The sequence below is a fragment of the Leptinotarsa decemlineata genome, unplaced genomic scaffold, assembly GCF_025532065.1.
Source record: "Leptinotarsa decemlineata unplaced genomic scaffold, Ldec_3_MD MMD2_tig00026374_RagTag_RagTag, whole genome shotgun sequence".
Taxonomy (NCBI): Eukaryota; Metazoa; Arthropoda; class Insecta; order Coleoptera; family Chrysomelidae; genus Leptinotarsa; species Leptinotarsa decemlineata.
Window position 1 is genome coordinate 5012359 of NW_027412710.1, and position 16262 is coordinate 5028620.

General features: G+C 32.5%; 2 protein-coding genes across 3 annotated transcripts in view; both read left to right on the top strand.

Moving 5' to 3' along the window:
- The first annotated feature begins 575 nt into the window (after positions 1–575).
- Positions 576–9005, top strand: Cisd2 (CDGSH iron sulfur domain 2). The gene is made up of 3 exons (XM_023159628.2): positions 576–953; positions 1101–1312; positions 8799–9005. The coding sequence occupies exons 1-3, from the start codon at positions 857–859 to the stop codon at positions 8880–8882; spliced, it is 393 nt and encodes a 130-aa protein (XP_023015396.1). The 5' UTR covers positions 576–856; the 3' UTR covers positions 8883–9005.
- A 5570-nt stretch (positions 9006–14575) lies between these two features.
- LOC111504908 (facilitated trehalose transporter Tret1) overlaps positions 14576–16262 on the top strand; it is a 40423-nt gene continuing 38736 nt past the window's right edge. Inside the window, exons 1-3 of one of the 2 annotated variants that reach the window (XM_074185446.1) lie at positions 14576–14964; positions 15021–15127; positions 15278–15479. The gene's annotated coding sequence lies outside the window, so the exon portion shown is untranslated. Of the gene's footprint in view, positions 15128–15277; positions 15480–16262 lie in introns of both variants that reach the window. The other variant, XM_074185445.1, reaches the window with a different exon arrangement.

Here is a 16262-nt window from a genome sequence, read left to right on the forward strand (position 1 = left end):
TAGGAAACGCTAGTTGAAGTTTCAGAAAATCACATACGTTTTTGCTACCTCTTGAATATTTATTACAGAGTGAACAAGTGGGAATTTTTCCAGCACAATATCTACAAACACAAGACGAAATAGACTGTACGGAATCATTCAATCCAGAGCGGTCCGGAGTGTTGATTCTGCTATTTTTTTGCTCACGAAGAGTATTCAACAAGAATCCCAAGAATTCGGAGCAATCCTCTTGTTGTTCTAAGGAATATCTAGTGGACTTCAAAGACTCCAGGAAATCGGTTGGTGAGAAAGATGATAAATTCTTACGAAACTGCAACTGTATGAACAATTGTTTAAGTCAGAACAACTCTCTACTGATTCGTAAGGAAGAACATGTTTCCCAGAATCTGTATCAGAACCATTTCTCAACCATAAGGTCGAATGTTTTTACCAAAATTCCTGCTTACTGAAATGTGTTTTATTCATAGCAAATATTTTCATCTTTGTCATCATGGACGTAGATGTTTTTCTTTAGTTTCATGTTTTCTGTTATTCTATGAAATATTAAATGACATTTGTCATCAGTTGTATCACGGAACATCGCAGTTTTCTAAGGTCACTGGATTTGACTGGATTAGAAATCAGAATAAGCTGTGTGAGGAGTTTGTGTGGTTATTTTTATTAATTAATTAAGTAAAATACAAGTATTTTGTCTGAAATTTTAGAGTATTTTGTACAATTTCCATTGGCATCAGTTTCTTAGTGGCGTTAATCAAGTTTAGTCTTTGTCACTGACGAAAGAAGAGCTTTTCGGGGTCAAAGGTGTTGAGCAGTTTTGGTGGATTTTTCTAGAATTTTATAAACTTTTATAGTAAATATGCAGCCTATTGCGTACGTAGTAAAAAATGCTATCCCCAATTATTTATCCAATTTACCTATTCCCGATTCAGTTGGAGGATGGTTTAGGTTAGGATGTGAGTACAGTGGATTTCTATATTTGATTATTTTCTTGGAAGATTCTATGAAAGACATCCTTTTCATAAAAAGGTGTTTAGTTGAAACGTGTCTGAAATGACGAATGAGTTTTTCATCATTACGTAACCTAAGTTTATTTTTTTTAGTTAAAGATTGGCTAGCTCTGATTCCACCCACAGCTCTGGCAGCTGGTTTCACCTATATCTCATATAAAGCTTTCTGTCCACATGGTCGTCCTCCACCATGCTCGAAAGTGAATCCAGATATTCTCAAGAGAAATGAAAAAGTAGTTGATGCAGTTGATGTAGAAGATATTGCAGAAAAAGCTGTATTCTGCAGGTGCTGGAGGAGCAAAAATGTAAGTCTATTCATACATTTTTCGACTTTTCTCAAACCAAATATTTGAAGATAGGTATTGATTATTAATTCTGTGCAATGTCTCATTTGATTTTTATTGATGCTTTTTGTGTTTTAACCTTCACAATCTGAAAAATAAATAAAATTAGTTCAACGAATTTGAATTGCATTTTCATATAATGTTTATTAATGACCTCGGTTACAACATCCATTATTATAACAAATAGGGTTCTAATATCCACCGTCTGAAAAGTATTTACTCGGATCAAGTGTAACTACACCTCTACTTTTATATAACTCGTCCCTAATTACCATTGTTGTTTACACTAACTATTTGTGAATTTGGGATATGAACTGTCAAACATTCAAGCTCATTTTTACTCTAGAATAGAGGAGAATTATTTTGGACAAGAAAATCTTCAGAAAATCAATGAGTTTGTTCCAAAATACCTATTTTATTTTGATGTTTCGTGTTTTGATATTATTGAATATTGAGTTCTTGTTATAGTACTGGATAGTTTCGAATAATTTTCGGTGTTAACAGAAACTTTGAAAATTATTTTACTCTTCAAAAAAAATTGACCGTGGTTGACACCATAGTTGTGTAATTTGTAATATTACAGGCTTTTAAAATAAACCGTCGTATACAGGATGCTGTCTATTTATGACCATGACCAACCTGCACTCTGCGGCGCTATTTTTGTAAATCAATAAAGCTTGTGATAGGGTTTGGTATAAAGGAATGTTATATAAACTTCAAGAATTGAAAACCCTTGTCCATCTTCTCTGTACAATAAAACAATATTTTGAGAATAGAACCCTCACCTTCAGAGTCAGAAATTCATTTTCCAAAAAATTTCTCCTCACCAGGGAGTTCCACAAGGCTCTCCGTTACCTCCAATAATATATACTGCCATGATATATACAGTCACAACTTGGATAATAAATCAAAGTGCATGTGGAGCATTTGCTCTGAAATAAAGGGAAGAGTTCGAAATGAAGAGTGTGCATAAACAGCGAACCAAACGAAATAGTTAATGATTACAATAAATATTTGGTAGACATGGTACCTCAATTACTAGAAAATTCCTCAAATATTTCATTTCAAAGTGATATCCCTGTAAATATGCAGTCGATGTTCATGAGGAGACCCATAACCCCAGAAGAAATAATAGAACTATCTAGAAAACTGAAAAATAAACATTCCAGTGGAGAAGATGAAATTCCTACTAGTATTATGAAAAAAAGCTCAATTGCAATTAACGAAATCATAGCATATATCGAAATGGAAGATTCTATAAGTCCGAAACCCTTTCCACAGACGTGGGAAGGGGTCAGTTCAAAACTATCTTCGCAAATGACACAAGTCTGTTATCAGGTGGTGAAACCTTCCCATAAGATTGGCATTAAACTCAAACATTGCTTATCCACGATAAACAAAGGTTCCCACGGCAGTCTGTTGCAAAGTCAAATTAGGTCATCGAATGTAAAAATGGAAATTGCTCTCTGTCTTTATCTGCAGTTTTCATTACATGGCAATAGATAATAATTATAATAGTAATATGCTTTATTGTCTAGAGAACATCAGGCCTTATTGATGAAACTGCAAATTTGCAAATTTTCTTTTGTCACCGTATAACTATAAATATACATATACATATACAGTGTGTCCAAGATAAGGATCCTAAGCATGGGAATCTCAGTACCTGTTGGAGATACAGCTTAGTTTAAATTAGGAAAAAGTTGTGTTCTTTAAAGCTTATTTACATGCCGTTCAGAAACTTGAAGAATTTTCATGGCCTGCTAAGATATTTGGGAAAAACGAGAATTTGACAATATCAATTTTATTTTTTTCTGACTTTATTTGAAAAGATATCAAAAAACGAATAAAACTTTTTCATTGGCACTTTCAAGGTACTACACGATGGTATTTTTAGTTTTTATATCCGACGTTTCGTTTTCAAAAAACCATCATCAACTTTATTTTTTTAAATAGCCCGAAAAAAAGTACACCCTGTATCTGATTCCATTTTTTATTACGAATTCAATGATGTAACACATGCCATTGTTTTCTTTTTAGTTTAAGGGAAAATTGCATTTTTTCTATTTTTAAAATGTATTTTTAAGTAGGTTAATAATGATTTTTTTAAAGTAATGAAAACAACAAAGAAATTAACGCATTTTTTATTTAATTCAAAGGAGGTGTTCAAACAGGTTTCCGTTATTTTCCAAACATAAGTATGATCTTCTAACATAGAACTTAAAACATCACGTAACATCTCTGGTGTAATACTGTTAAATGCGACAGTTACACATTCTCGTAACTGCTGTTCAGTTTCAAAAGAATGTTGGTAAACCCGGTTTTTAACAAAACCCCATATGAAGAAGTCCAGAGGAGTTAAGTCAGGGGATCGCGCTGGCCAAGACACTTCACTAAAGGTTCCAATCCACCTTCCAGGAAATCGCTGCGAAAGATACTCTCGAACTTGTCTAGAATTATGTGCAGGAGCGCCGTCTTGTTGAAATCAACAGTTATTGACCTGTGCCAGAGGTAAATTATCTAAACAGTCTTCTACATAGTTTTGCAATAAATGATGGTATCGTTCGGCGGTCAAAGAATTATAGTAAAAAAACGGACCTAGTATTTTAGTTCCTTAAATTGCACATCACATGTTAAACCCAAAACGTTCTTGATGTCTTGATATTTTCTTAACACGCGGATTTTGCTGAGCCCAGTAATGCGTATTGCGGCGGTTGAAGATACCGTTATTAGTGACCATACTTTCGTCGGACCATATTATTTTTGAAGGGAAATTATAATCTTCTTCACACGCGCGTGTATACCATTCGCAAAAATTTCGGCGCCGTTCGAAATCCCCTGGTTTAAGTCCTTGGCAAATCCTAAATTTATAGGGGTGATATCTATTTTTACGCAAAATAAATTGAGCTGTGGATTTGGCTACTCCTACATTATTTTCGATTTGCCTAGTTGATATTTCAGGGTTCTCAACAACTGCTTGTAAAACATTATTTTGGGCTTCTTCTGAAGATTCCTTTTTTCGAGATAAAACAGGCTTTGTAAATGAACCATATTCTTTTAAATTTCGAGCCAGCTCTAAGAAAATGGACTTACATGGCTGCTTTCTTTCTGGATATGTATTAAGATACATTGCTGCTGTATTTACAGTATTTTTGTGGCACAAAATGTAGCACGTTAGCATGTCAAACTTTTCTTCATGGCTATAATGCTCACCCGGCATATTCGACGATAATAACACAATATTATCTATTCAACAATAAACAATAATAACGACAACAGTAACAATAACTCTAAAAACAACAACTCGACAAACAGGCTAACAACAACGACAATTACTATTTTATCGTGTAATTAAATAATATTTGACAGGCTCGGTGACAGGTATTTACGTCAAAGCATTTGTTTGCAACGCCTACTTAAAGATTTATTCATTACTTTAAAAAAATCATTATTAACCTACTTAAAAATACATTTTAAAAATAGAAAAAATGCAATTTTCCCTTAAACTAAAAAGAAAACAATGGCATGTGATACATCGTTGAATTCGTAATAAAAAATGGAATCAGATACAGGGTGTACTTTTGTTTTGGGTCATATAAAAAAATTAAGTTGATGATGGTTTCTTGAAAACGAAACGTTGGATATAAAATCTAAAAATACCATCGTGTAGTACCTTAAAAGTGCCAATGAAAAAGTTTTATTCGTTTTTTGATATCTTTTTAAATAAAGTCAGAAAAAAATAAAATTGATATTGTCAAATTCTCGTTTTTCCCAAATATCTCAGCAGGCCATGAAAATTCTTCAAGTTTTTAAACGGCATGTAAATAAGCTTTAAAGAACACAACTTTTTCCTAATTTAACCTAAGCTGTATCTCCAACAGGTACTGAGATTCCCATACTTAGGATCCTTATCTTGGACACACTGTATATGTACATAGTATTTTAAAATAGCTTAAATACAGTGTAAAGATATATCTTTGTTTGAAGGTGGTTGACGATGTTTCATGGTGCATTTCATTAGTTTGGACTTCCATTATCCAATCCCTTTCAGGGTTTCAAATCATTTTATATCACATTAGACAATGGAATTCCAAACTAATGAAATTAAAATATATCTGCACAAATATAGACATACATTAAACACTTTTATCCAAAACACATACAATACATACAGATACTGAAGAGGGATGATATTACAATTACCAGAAAAATTTGAAATTTTGAAAATGCAGTATACCATACTTCGTCGATATATAAAAAATACAGATAATAAAATGAATTAGAAAAAACTGTCCTCGTAGAACTCTTCTAAACTATAATAGGGTCTACCACATAATAAATCTTTTACTGATTTCCGAAATTCATAGTTACCCTCTGAAATTTCAGTATTGTTACGTAAATGATTGAGCATCTAAAGACCATTATAATAAAAAAAAAAAGAGTCTTTGACTGGAGAACAGGTTGGTATGGGTAATCTTAGATCATTAGCTTGACGAAGGGCATGATTATTGGAGTAGCTGCTAAATATCAGTATATGTTTGTTAATCAAACAGACTGTTTCTGAAATTAAAATTCCAAAGACTTTAAACAAGGGTTTACAGGAGGCTCGACTTTTGGCATTGCACATGAATCTTATAGCTCTTTTTTCTGATTGATTCAGCTATTACTTGATGAAGATCCATAGTAATTTCATGTAATTTCATGCCAAATCGTAAGGTGTACTTTATGAAATTATAGCTCTTTTCTGTATAATGAAAACAGTATGCAATAGAGTTTTGCAACATACTCACCAGGAAGGAATTCCATACGTTAAACGAGAATCAGTGAATGAAAATTGAGCCAATTTAGCAACAGAAAAACCAAGTTCTTTATAAGTCATTAATCAAACAACAGAATGAGGGAAAGTTGGAAAATCATTATAAAGAAAATAAGAATAATAAGGTGAACCCTTCTATAAGTGTAAAAAACGACAATGGTGAACTGATAACAGATCCACTGGAAAAAAGCAACTATATCAATGATTATTTTATAGATTCCTTTCAAAATTGTCCTAAACCAAATCTCGATCAACATTTCGATAAATTTCATAAAAGTTTTTTCCTAACTCCTGTAACACCTGAAGAAGTTCATGAAATCATCTCAAAAACAACATCTAAACCTGCAGCAGGAATGGATGGCATAAATGGTAAGCTCCTGAAGGCTGCTAGTAAACTTATTGCCCAGCCATTAGGTGAACTAATAAATGATTCATTCACGTCTGGAATATCTCCTACCATCAAAGAGTCTAAATGCATTCCAGTTTATAAGAACAAAGGTCCTATAAACGAAATGAAAAATCATAGATCTATCTGCATACAAAATCAAATTGCAAAAGTTTTCGAGACATCATACTCCACACGATTGACAGCTTATTTGGAAAACTTCCAACTAATGCCATCCATTCAGAACGGATTTCAAAAAAATAAATCAACTAATACTGCAATTTATGACTGTTTGGAATTCATATATAGAGCATTAACTGAAAGAAAAAAATGTCGTTGGCCTATTCTATGATCTAAGCCGGGCATTTGATACTATAGACCATAACTTATTAAGACTCAAACTAGAAGCTACAGGAGTTCGTGGTGTTGCTCTGAACTGGGCAACTTCTTACTTGGACAATCGAAAACAAACTGTACTAGATTCCATAAAATCAAAGACAAGAGAAAGTTATCATAAAGGTGTACCTCAAGGCTCCATTCTGGGACCTCTTTTCTTTATAATATTCACCAGCGACATAAAGAACACCTGTGTTGCTGCAGATCAAATCCTTCTCTATGCAGATGACACGAATATTTTAATGTCCAGAACAAATAATGAGCAACTAGTAAAGAATGGTAATAAGGCATCAAAGGAAATCAGTGACTATTGTAGTAAAAATGGACTAGCACTAAACGCCGCTAAGACCTATCATATTCGATTCTTACCAAAAAATATGAATCCTGATAATGATCTCTACTTAACAGTCAATGGAAAATCGATAGAAAGCAAAGAGAGTATGAAGTTCTTAGGTGTTGTGCTTGATAGGAAACTTTCATGGGAAAACCATACCACCACTTTATGTTCAAAACTCAGCACAATCACATACATTATTAGGAATCTGAGGGATACAGTATCAGCTGATGTACTGAGAATTATTTATTTCGGACTGGCACAGTCAGCTATGCAATATGGGATAATATTTTGGGGATCCTCAACTCACATACTAGGGGCTTTTCGTTCCCAGAAAAAAATCATCAGAGCTATGAATAAAACTCACCCTTCAGAATCTTGTAAGCCACTATTCCGAAATTCTAAAATACTAACGTTACCTTGACTCTACATCTTGAACTTGATATTGTTTATAAAGGACAATGAAAATACGTTTCTGAAAAATGATCAAATACATGCACATGATACAAGGAATAAGGAAAATATTCATCTGCCCTTTTCCAGGCTTCTCATTGGTCAAAATTCCCCAAAATATGTTGCTGTAAAATGTTTCAATTAGATGAAAAATCTAATAGATATGAGCGGTAGCAAGATATTGTATTGTCTTTATTTTATCAATTTTAGTCAATCTACTTTATATACAAATTTTTTTTTGACTAGTCTGATAAGTTACATATTCTGTAGTTTTCACCATACAATGTGTATTCTTTTGTGATGAATAAAATGATTCTGATTCTGACTGCCAAGCACCTTGAAGATTACAATGTGATTGGCGAACTTGAGTTCGTTGTCAATTATTACCCCCAAAAAATTAGAACTAGGTCTATTTTCTATCATCTTGTCTGCATCATTTGTTGTTAATGATATGCTGTCCATAAAGCAGTGGAATAATATTAAGTTTGTTTTGGAAACAATAAATGACAGCAGCATGCAGTTGCACCAGTTTTTTTCTCATATCTAAGCTTATAATCTTGTGGAGAGTACATAAAGTTTTATTACGCCATAATATTGAGTTATCACCGGCGAATAGGGTAAATTTTCCTTCTATATCGATAGATGTTGTACCATTTATGTATATCAAGAAAGGTATCGGTCCCAGTATTGAACCTTGTGGTACTCCATTTTTTATTTCGCTTTCTGCTCTTGTCATGATGATATTATGTAAACACATTCATACGGTTAGTTCATCATAGCCATGGAAATTTCATTTGAAATGAATAGGGTAATGTTTTTAGGGTTTTTTGCTTCCAGTTTGTACCTGAAATTTCTGTTTATGCTCTAAATATCTCCAAAACAGTGGAAGTGGAGAAGTGGAAAGCCAAAGGATTAAATAAAAACTTGTCTCTCTTAAAAATATTGCCCTTTTCAATTCTAAACATGGATCCTCCTCTAAATTATTCGTTGTTTCTTACACTTTAATTAGCTGTTCATTCAATTTGTAATTTACTTCCTCCAACTTATACTGTTTTTGTTCTAGTGGCCATATTGTGATGGCAGTCATGGCGAACACAACAAACTAACCGGCGACAATGTTGGACCTCTGATAGTCAAAAAGAAGTAGAACCAACAGCAAAAACTTCCTAGTTGAATTTTAGTTGTGTATATTTTAATGAGGGTTTTATCTTCACATTTTCATTTTTCCAAGATTCCTTATAGATTGTTGTTGATTATAGTAATATTTTTTTGAGTTAACAATAATTATTATGTAGCAAAAACCCAATTCGTAACATTTGCTGCTTTTTAGGGTTAATTGACTTTCAACACCATTCAAAAAATTCAGTTCAAATCGTCGGTTGTGACTAAAATATTTCCAAAATCAACATTTTCATATTATTTGCAAAAATATTTTATCCTTGTACATAAATTATTTCACTCCTTGAACTTGTAAAAAAAATTTGAGCCAGACGAATAACTATTGTTGAGCTGGCAGAACCACTTTGGAATTTAACAATGATTTTGGGCCATTTTGTGGAGCTAATTTTGAACTCTGATTACTAACTTTTTGCTCTTCATTCAATGGAAGATAACAGAACTGAAGTAGAGATGACAATTAAAAAAAAAAAAGAATGTTGAACAGTTTTATTAAACAAAAAAAGAATAACGATGTAGATAATGTACTAAAAAGTAAAAAATAATTCTGAAGGTCCTAGGTAGCAGTCATCTCACCACCCTCCTCAGCAATCTACGGTATTATTCAAATCTAACCTAACCTAAGTAAATATGTAAATACTACGCCCATCGATTCTATTACTTTTTTATCTGATCAATACCGTAGATTGCTGTGGAGAGTGGTGTGATGACTGCTACCTAGGACCTTCCGAATTATTTTATAGAACATCTACATCATTATCGGTTTTTTTCAATAAAACTGTTGAAAATAATAAAAAATCATAAGTTTTTAGTTTCTAATTTGGTTACTCAATTCTTCTCATTCTGTTTAGTTCATTTAGTGCCTCAGTATTACAAGGTAATATATAATTCGCCATTTTGTAGCTGCGGCCATCTTAAATTTGCATCTTTTTCAAAGTTTGCTACTTTTCTACTACTTATGGAAGGTAAGTAGAAATGAGTAAGGAGAATCGTCTCTGTATGGTAAAAAGTGTCTGTTAAAATGTGCTAAATAAGGGTGGCGCTGCGGTAGCAACAGGGTAGATTAAAAAAAAGGCGTTGAAACTTATTAGAGGGATAGATAAATAAAAATATCGAAAGAACTTCCATCTCGTTATGCAGAAGAATAAATAAAATGAAAACTGAAGTTTCATAATCAATTGTTTGCTTATCATTTCGCAACGGTTGATCAATGTAACATTTAGGAAGTAATACATAAATAAAATGCAGAATTAAAGTTGAAAAAGTAGAGAACAAAAGATCTTGAAAAGCAAAGAAATAAAAGTGAATTTCATAAATGTCAGTTTTGAAATAGATGTAAAAATTCATGTTATTAAGTAATGAAGAATATAAAAAAATGGTATTTTAAAACACTTGGACTTGTATTAAAAAATAATGAGTCTCTAAACTTGCAAATTCAAATTTATGTAAGAAAAAAACGATCATATACAAAAATGCAATAGGTATAACATGAATTGAAGGGGTTATATTTTTAGGAGTGATTAATTTTTGGGAAAGAAAGTTTTTGGCTTTCTACTACTCCATCTTGATACAAAAAAAAAGGGATGAGGGAATCTTCCAAAGAAAGGAAGGAAGTAATCAATTTGAAAATAAGTAACTCTATACATGGATGTGTAGATCATGCAAAGAAGTAACTTTCAAACATAAACTGAAAGAAAGTCCTCCTGAAACAGCTACTTTCATATACACATTGAGTTACACGAAAGAAAAAATTCTTTCGAAACAAATACTTCTATATGAACACTGAATTATACAGAAGGACTTTTCTCTACTCAGTTTGTATTTCAAACATTCGTTGTGGAATGAAAATCAGATATCATTCACATGAGTTCTATTTTGAATGAATGGTTATAAATTGCACTTACATGGAACACTGTCACCCTCACTGGTATTTCGATATTAAGACGATATTATTTCGACTTAAGACACTTGCCCCAAGGTGTATACCAGTGAGGGTGACACTGTTCCATGTAAGTGCAATTTATAACCATTCATTCAAAGTAGGACTCGTGTGAATAATATCTGATTTTTATTCCACAACGAATGTTTGAAATACAAACTGAGTAGAGAAAAGTATCTTCTGTATAATTCAGTGTTCATATAGAAGTATTTGTTTCGAAAGAATTTTTTCTTTCGTGTAACTCAATGTGTATATGAAAGTAGCTGTTTCAGGAGGACTTTCTTTCAGTTTGTGTCTGAAAGTTACTTCTTTGCATGATCTACACATCCATGTATAGAGTTACTTATTTTCAAATTGATTAATCCTTCCTTTCTTTGGAAGATTCTCTCATCAATTTTTTTGTATCAGATGGAGTAGTAGAAAGCCAAAAACTTTCTTTCCCAAAAATTAATCACTCCTAAAAATATAACCCCTTCAATTCATGTTATACCTATTGCATTTTTGTATATGATCGTTTTTTTCTTACATAAATTTGAATTTGCAAGTTTAGAGACTCATTATTTTTTAATACAAGGCCAAGTGTTTTAAAATACCATTTTTTTATATTCTCCATTACTTATTAACATGAATTCTATCTATTTTAAAACTGACATTTAGGAAATTGACTTTTATTACTTTGCTTTTTAAGATTTTTTGTTCTCTACTTTTTCAACTTTAATTCTGCTTTTATTTATGTATTACCTTCTGAATGTTATACTGATCAAGCGTTTCAAAATGATAGAGTTACTTGTTTTCGAATTGATTACTTCCTTCCTTTCTTTGGAAGATTCCCTCACCCTTTTTTTTTGTACCAAGATGGAGTAGTAGAAAGCCAAAAACTTTCTTTCCCAAAAAAGCTATACCACATATTTTTTAAGGTATAAGTTTCACTCTTGACTCAGTAATTTGGCATTTTTGTTATTCGTTTTGGTTTTCATTTCAGCTGCATCACTAACTACTCTAGTCATTAAATATATTAAATTTCGTAGCTCGGCATACTTCAATCAGTTAACAACTGCTCGATTCATATCACACCTTGTGCCTACACTAGCGCCATTCTGGAGGGTTTTTGAACTGTTATTTACTCTTGAAAGTTGGACACTTTCAAGTTCCCCTCATATGAGACGGTTCTCCCTACCTCTACCCTCCATACTACTAGTCAAGCCCTGTCATTTGATATCCATATTGTGGTAGTTGTGAAAAATTAAAAAAGCTCTCATTCAATAATCTGACGTTTTCGATCTGACACAAACTCGCGGCCATTATTATAATGTGCAAAAAAAAATTCGCCATTTTGAAATACTCAAGCACGTCAGATTAAGATATATATGGTTCATCTTTATGTTTTAGACGTGCTGTGTCATAATCTGACGATTATCTTGAGGGATTCGCTTAATCTGACAAAAACAATATTTTTTGATTTTTTTTTAATTAATTGAAAAGCTCAGGAAATAACATGCAAGTAAATAAGTGTATGTTTTTTAAGTAGAATACCTACTTGTAATTATTAGAAAATATTTTTTTTAAATGCTCAAAAAATTTAATTTTTTATAATCAGTTGATTAATTCATGAAGAAAAGAGAAATAAAACTTTGCTTGTTTTTACCACTTCTATTTGTAACTAACGTTACTGCAGTTTCGTCCTATAAGGACATTTTCAAACTTATGTATTGTATAAGTTTGAAAATGTCCTTATATATTGTATAAGTTTGAAAATGTCCTTATATATTGTATACGTTTAAAAATGTCCTTATATATTGTATACGTTTGAAAATGTCCTTATATATTGTATAAGTTGGAGAATGTCCATATAGGACGAAACTGCAGTAACGTTAGTTAAAAATAAAAGTGGTAAAAAACATAGAAAGTTTAATTCTCTTTTCTTCATTATGATTTCCTACCACGTAGTAACGGCTACATCCATCAATTAATTGATTAATTAATCATCATTTTCATCTTTACCATAAACGAGTCTCTGTGATTAGCTGTGATGGCGTCATGGCAACATAATTCAGAGTGGGGACGGAGTGAGAGAGTAATAGATAGAGAAAAAGTGAAAGAGGAATAGAAACTCGAAGGGGGAAATATATGTATCACACAGCTGCACGCATTAAACTTTATCGGCGAATTTTTGTTATTTCGGCTTGCGGAAATCGTCAGATTATATACTTTTTGTTATCCTTGAATTATTTCCTTCAAAATAAAAAAAGTTAGCTACGCTCGAGAATGTCAAAATGACGATATTTTTTACAACTGCTGCCCTCCCCCTTCTTTACGTCACTCTCAAATTGTCAGATTACTGGAATATACACTTTTTAGCAGGTAATTAACTCGCCCTACCTTAATCTGACGCGCTCGAGAATTTCTGATGATAATCTTTTTTTACTAATCTGATCCTTTATCCCTCACAGGAGGCCTCATATATGGGGCTCATATTTGGTGGAGGTACTTAACCGGGTACAAGCTATCCCCCTGTTAATAATAAAGAATCAATTATACAGGGATTTCACATATCAGTTTTTATACATGTCATAAGCCACAACTGTATATGAGCTAGAAAAATTATTCAAAAGTTTTGTTGCTTGAATTATTCTTGATTCTTGGTTATCTTGACATTCGATGCGCATCAGATAAAAAATAGGTAATTATTATTTGACCGGTCGGTTTGACGTGGGTGCTTTGTTCACTCACTCAAATTGAACGCCGTGTTGATCGGTGGTTCAAGCCACAGGCTGAGCGACCGATTTTCACTTGCTATCGCCCAACCCGTGCTAGGAATCATATGTTGAAAGGTAGTATCAAAACACAAGACTTTTAATATTCATTATATTACACAAAACAATACACACTCCTAGAAACAGTAAACCTAGAGAAGATCTAACACAAAGAATATTACCTGATGTAACCCAAATACGGCCAAGTTTACTTAAAGAACCTGCACTAAGGCGTTCGGGCTGCATAAAAGAACAAACAAGAGGTTAACGCGTTCAGTTTGAGTAGAACCTTGATGACAGCACGACCAACTGTCGAAAGCGCTTGCATATAATTAAATAGGAGTTATAAGGCTTCAAATCCTTTTTGTAACGTATATCAATATTAAATTACTGAAAATAAAGGAAAACTACTTGCATCATTCAAATATATATGTAATGAGTGATTTTTTGCTGGTATCTTTTTGGCAACACTGTTTTTGACAGATCTCGCGAGAATCGTGTCTTGTGTCATTGTCAAACTTGTTCATTTTGGTCTATAATTTAACCATGAATCGACTTACGAACAAACAACGCTTGCAAATTATTGAATTTTATTATCAAAATTCTTGCTCGGTGAAGAAAGTGCATCTTGCACTTCTTCCAATTTATGGGCAGTTTCGTCGTCCAACTGATGCTCTGGGAGCCCATATTGAAGTATTTATACGTGAAATACCGGTCGATATCTTGAAGAGAGTGTGCCATAATTGGACCTTGCGCATGGGGCATCTAAAGCGGAGCCGCGGACAACATTTGCATGAAATCATCTTTAAACATTGAATTATATTGATTGTTCTATCGATTCCAATAAAGATTTCATCAATGTTTTCAATTTTTTTGTGGTGTTGAAAATTAATTCCTATACTTCTTAAACAATCACCCATATATACAACCCCCACTGCATGGATAAGGGCATTTTTTGTTCTCCATGCACCCCCACCACAGGGCGTGCACATGGAACGAAACTGAGTTGATGGTCCAGTAACCTAACTTATTAAAAGAAGAAGAAGAAGTTTAATCTTTGACATTGACAATTTGATAGAAATTGGATCAATTTATTTGAATTGTTTCTTGTTTTTAATTTAAAATTTATGGAAATCGCGATAATAATTTAGAGAAATTACAAGAAAATTTAATTCTTTATTTAGTTCAAGTAGCAAGTGTTTGCAGCAACAATACGTTGTACCAATTGCAATGAAGAGTGCAAATTGAATTGTCACTTTACTATATAGATGTAACAAAATAAGGAAGAAAAAAGCTCGGTACATTTGTTGCAATTTCAAAAAAGTGCTAGAATGGGAACCTTATTTGAATTAGAAAAAATGGTACTGTTCATAGCATACTTCTTGTTTATTCCATAACCTATTTTTAAATTTATCAGGAAGAAACTGAAAATGAGCTCAGAAGATGCAATCAATTGGAGCAATTATTCCAGAGAAGTAAAACATCTGGTTTCAATGAATTGATGGATGTTGCCGTTACTGTGTGGTAGGAGATCATGAAAAATGAGAGATGAAAATTTCTATGTTTTTTACCACTTTTAATTGTGGCAAAAAACATAGAAAGTTTCAATTCTCTTTCCTTCATATCTGGTTTTTGTTGAAGTATTGTGTATTATTACATTCACTATCATTTTAGGTTTGTCTTGAATGGTGCAATAAAAACATGTTTAAATTGGGCGGAGTTGGAAAATCGTGGAAATTTAGGCAAAAGTTTGGTAAACAGAGGACGACTGGTAGAGGGACAATGGCTTTTTGGAGGTATCGAGAGAAATACCAAAAAAGTTGTTAGTGTTCCAGTTCCTGACACAACTGCAAACAAATATTTACCAAATACGGAGGTAAGATAAGTTTTTTTTTTATAATACAAAGTCCTCGAGTCATTTTTTGTGGATGATTTTATTGACCTTTGGGTATTTTCATATTCCTCAATCTGAAAAATATGAAAATCATAATGGGAACTTTATACAGCTGTAAAAACTTTATACAGGTGTAAAAAGGGCAAACTCTGACAAGTTCCTGCCTTAATTCGTCATCAGAAAGAAATTCCTCAGTATCATAGCAAGTATACTGACATTCAAGGATAGTGCTAAAGATGATCCACCTTATCCAAAATTATCGAAAAAATCAAGTAATGCCGTAGTCCGTAATATTGAATACAGGATAAAAAAAATACCTTTGTTTAATTTCTACTAATTTTATTATTTGTTATGACCGGTTTCAATATGAATTTCTACAAAATGAATGAATCATCAATCGAACAAGTTATCCGTAATATAATAAAAATCTTTATTGGAAATAAGGTCATCCTGTTTCACATACATTTCTAATAAGTAATAAAAAAATACTTAATTCTAAACAAAAAAATGCTGAAATATAAAAATACACCTATTGTGAAACTCCTAAGTGAGATGCAATTCTAGCTCATGCCACACAGGTGGAGTAATTATTTACATCAGGCACAATATTGAATATAGGATAAGTCGAAAATGTGTAGTACAAATGAATTACTGGTGTCAATTTGTAAATATAACTCTTAGTGGTACCAAACTGCTCATTGGTGGTGTTTATCGCTCACCAAATGCCAGTCATCAAGCTTTTTTATTTTGAGGAATGGTGCGATG

Bases quoted from the DNA above. Each gene is read 5' to 3' on its own strand.
- Cisd2 (XM_023159628.2), top strand. From the start codon at position 857: ATGCAGCCTATTGCGTACGTAGTAAAAAATGCTATCCCCAATTATTTA. The intron at 954-1,100 runs GTGAGTACAGTG...TATTTTTTTTAG, and splicing joins AGGATGGTTTAGGTTAGGAT to TTAAAGATTGGCTAGCTCTG. The intron at 1,313-8,798 runs GTAAGTCTATTC...TTTTTGTTCTAG, and splicing joins GGTGCTGGAGGAGCAAAAAT to TGGCCATATTGTGATGGCAG.